This window comes from Mastomys coucha, unplaced genomic scaffold (assembly GCF_008632895.1).
Source record: "Mastomys coucha isolate ucsf_1 unplaced genomic scaffold, UCSF_Mcou_1 pScaffold21, whole genome shotgun sequence".
Lineage (NCBI taxonomy): Eukaryota > Metazoa > Chordata > Mammalia > Rodentia > Muridae > Mastomys > Mastomys coucha.
The window spans coordinates 55831710-55836069 of record NW_022196904.1 but is presented as its reverse complement, the minus strand read 5'-3'; the positions used below and the strand labels follow the sequence as shown (position 1 = coordinate 55836069).

Genomic DNA, 4360 nt, shown 5'->3' with positions numbered 1-4360 from the left:
TCTCTCTCTCTCTCTCTCTCTCTCTCTCTCTCTCTCTCTCTCTCTCTCTGCACAAAGGCTGAACTTTCATTTGCTCCTGGTTGGAGTGCACTCCCTTCCTGACACATTGGCTTCTTTGCTGCTCCTAAAATAGCCATATGCAATTCTGGAAAGGACTGGAATGTTCTCTCCTTACTCACCTATCCATTCTGGCCTCTGCTTCAATGATACTCTGCTTTTTCAACCACCTGCCTCTTGCAGCACCTATGTCTCCGTGTGTGTGTGGGGGGGGGGGGTCCCTACAGATAGCACAGCCAGGAGCACAAAGATCCTTGAAGAAGTGAGAATGAAAACTCTGTTCATCCCAACTTGGGCTGGATCTGACTTTGGTAGTCTGATCCCAGGCTGTTAACTGACCAGTATATTTAAACACAGTTCAATTCAGGGTCAAGTTTCCTGGTGTAATATAATCCCCAGTGCATAAAGAGGCATAATTACATTGAAACTCAACTCAAAGTATATGTCATTTCTTCCAAGAGGATGGGTTTAGATAGGCTACCTGTATTAGCTTAGGGGCTAGGGAAGGATCTGGTGTGATCTCAGTTATACAGATAGTATAGAGGTCATTTGGGCTATTAGCCATCTTTGGTCTTGGTTGTGGGCGCTTGATATAGCCTGGCCCTACCAATAATGTAGACCACCAGGCTGTTAATCACTTCCAATTCTTAGCCTTCTGGATGAAAATACAGGTTATATGTCCTTTCCTTTGAGAGGCCAATTTCTAGGCCAAGCTAACATTTCTGGTTTCCATGGTGATCTCTGGGCACAAGAACCTTCTGTTCACAATACTCCTGGATTCTTTTCCTTCACCCACTAATCACAATCTGATGGCAGCTGGCTAGTTGTATGTTGTCTGTCTTACAACCCCCCCACCCCCAGCTATCAGCTCCACGAGGGCAGACTGGCTACTCACAGCTGAGCCCCCAGTTACCACATATAAGGTAAACCATCAAAAAGCTCATGTTGCCTGCATGACGCTGGGAGGCTGGTAACAAGAGAGGCCACTGGATACAATACTGTGATCAGGGAGTGTCTGTGCCTTTGCTGCACTAGTGACATGAAGGGGCCCTCCAGAGACTAAGGCATTACTAAGAAGCCTGGAACTTTAGCCCCAAACCCCACTCCAAAAGTGGAGAGGAGCTAGAGAATGATGGCCATCGATGGCCAATGATTTCATCAAACACATGCATGTTACAAAACATCCATCCATTGAGGGCTGCAGAGATGACTCAGTAGTTAAGAGCATTGGCTGTTCTTCTAAAGGACCCAGCACCACATGGCAGCTCACAACTGTCTGTAATTCCAGTTCTAGGGGATCTGACACCCTCACGGAGACAACATGCAGGCAGAACAGCAATGTACATAAAATAAAAAATAAAGAGCTGGAGAGTTGGCTCAGCGGTTAAGATCACTGACTGCTCTTCCGGAGGACCTGAGTTCAAATCCTAGCAACCACATGGTGACTCACAACCATCTGTAATGAGATCTGATGCCATCTTCTGGTATGTCTGAAGACAACTACAGTGTACTCACATAGAATAAATAAATAAATAAAATCTTTAAAAAAATTATAAAAAGCAAACAAACCATCTATTGAAAACCCCTGAACAACAAGGCTCCAAAAGCTACTAAGCAAGTGGTCTAGCCCAAGGGACATGGAAAGCAGCAGACTCCTCCTGGATGCTCATCTTTATAACAGCCTTCAAAGTAAATCAATAGTCCTCTCTGAGCCAGTACTAACCACCGGACCCAGAGAGTGGGCTGTGGGTCAGACATGTGGAAGGCTTCAACTGTGACTGGCATCTGCAAGGTGGCAGGCAGCCTTACAGGGCTGAGGCTTGAGCTGTAGGTCTGGGTTAATGTTTAGTTGGTATCCAGGAGGCTGGAAAATCAGTTGATGCTTGGGGAAAACAAAACAAACAAACAAACAAAAACCACCAAAATACCCATACACTTATAGTCACATTGGTATTATAAATAAACATACTCTAAGCTTATAAGTAAAAACAGTTCAAACTGGGAAAGCCTGTAAGAAATATTGACATAAGACAGAAGTGGTGGCATATGTCTTTAATCCCAGCATGTGGAAGACAGAACTCTGTGAGTTCAAGAACAGCCTGGTCTACATAGTGAATTCCAGGCCAGGCAGGGATATATAGTGAGACCATGTCTCAAAAACAAATAAACAAAAAATTAAAAATTAAAAACAAGCAAAAATCCCAACTACATAATGCCAGATACCCTGTTAGGGAGGCCGTTACACAGCATGAGGGGGATGGGCAAGGGCAAAAATGTCTATATTCGCCCAAGCAAGAGACTCTGTGAGTCTGTGTTAAACCACAGGCAAAAGAAGACAGGAATGTTTAGGAGAGAAAACTGGCAAACTAGACAGAGCTTCTATTGGGGTGGTGAGGAGTCTGGGGGATTTAGGACTGGACTGGGCTGCTAGACAGGGGTGGCAAGGAGTATAAGAGAATTAGGAAGATCCAAAGTTTCAGTTTGGCCATTGGCAGTGTCCCTAGGAACTGTGAGGGATACAGAGCTGTGGTGGGCAAGGCAGGGCGAGAGACCCATGACTCCAAGCACAGACTTACTGAGAGTGACACGGTGTGTGAGACATTCAGTGGAGTTGACAGTGAGCAGGAGCAGACAACTGCTCTCCAGGATGGAGCATGGAATTCTGATGCAAATCAGTTCCATGCTCTAGCAAGTTCTACATTAGGTAAACAGCACACAATATCCTCCAAGGCAGAAGAGAGACCAGGTTGAAAGTTACTCTCCAATCTAAGCTCATTTGAAAACCAGTTTTCACAAATGGCTACCTACTTGACAATCACGCAAATACACAGTGCCTGAGCTAACATGTAGCCATTATAAAACAGTGGCATACACACACACATTCATTCAGCAGCCTTACCGGTCTTCAATGAACATGTCATAATAAAATCCATTTTCAATGGGTGGGCCATAGCACAGGTGGCCTCCATAGTAAAGTTCCATGGCCTCTCCCAGGATGTGAGCGCTGGAGTGCCAGTATACCTGGGAGATGTGGACACGAAAGCTGTTAGCTACCAAACCATCATGGGCCATCAGCAAGTAAATGGACAGTGAGGGGATAAATGCCAAAAAATAAAGAGTCCCCAAGGCCTACGTGGAAGGGAATGTCCCCTGCATTCTCCCCTGCACTCTGGGCAAACTTAAGTCTAGCTCAGAGTAGCTCTGCCAGGCATGGCAGCCACATTATAGCTGCTCCCTAACTTTTCTTCTGTGCCTTTGACTGTATAGAACCAGCCCATCTACTCAGAACACTGAGCTGAGAGGCCACATGGAAACAGGGATTGGGGGGACACCAGTTCCCTGTGTTTTTCCAAGACAGCCTCTCTGGACTCAATGCACGGAAGTGGCTACTTGGGGATATTACCAAAGTTAATGAGACTTCACATCTCGATAGCTGTCTTGTGCTGGCTGGTCCCATGTCAATTTGACACACAAACTAGAATTATCTGGAAAGAGAGAGCCTAGATCCAACTGTAAGGAATGTTCTTAATTAGCGATTGATGGGGGAAGGCCAAGCCTATTGTGGGTGGTACAATTCCTGGGCTGATGGCCCTGAGTTCTATAAGAAAGCGGGCTGAGGGGCTGGTGAGATGGCTCAGCGGTTCAGAGCATTGACTGCTCTTCCAAAGGTCCTGAGTTCAATTCCCAGCAACCATATGGTGGCTCTCAACCATCTATAATGGAATCCGATGCCCTCTTCTGGTGTGTCTGAAGACAGCAACAGTGTACTCACATATTTAAAAAAAAAAAAAGCCAAGCAGGTTGAGCAAGCCATGAGTAGCAAGCTAGCAAGCAGCACCCCTCCATGGCCTCTGCATCAGCTCCTGCCTCCAGGTTCCTGCCCTGCTTATGTTCTTGTCCTGATGACAAACATGGAAAAATAAGCCAAGTAAACCCTTTTCTCCCCTCTTGCTTTTTGGTCATGGTGTTTCATCACAGCAATAGTGACCCTAACTAAGACAAGCCTTCATATGCTGGATAGCAAATGACTGTGGAAGTTTCTAAGAATTTGAAAGAACGCTCACGAAGGAAAAGGTGATGCCAGGGAATGATGCTAGCTGTAGAGACCCCAGGAAGTATATGTATGGGCTAATTTCCATAGTCCAAGGCCAGGTTTTCAGACGCACAGATTCAGAAACCTGATTTGGTTTCAAATTCCCAAGGAATCAGCATAATTTCAGGGGAAACTAAAACAAACAAAATCTGTTTAGTTTATGAGAAATAACTTTAGTTTACCTATGAGTTAAAAATTAACCAAGTTACA

The 4360-nt window shown here is 45.3% G+C and overlaps 1 protein-coding gene across 1 annotated transcript in view; it reads right to left on the bottom strand.

The window, feature by feature from the left end:
• Tars3 (threonyl-tRNA synthetase 3) overlaps window positions 1–4360 on the bottom strand; it is a 52198-nt gene that overhangs the window by 36476 nt on the left and 11362 nt on the right. The window contains exon 5 of the mRNA XM_031386907.1: window positions 2957–3078. Coding sequence (XP_031242767.1) covers window positions 2957–3078 — 122 coding nt within the window. The remainder of the gene's footprint in view (window positions 1–2956; window positions 3079–4360) is intronic.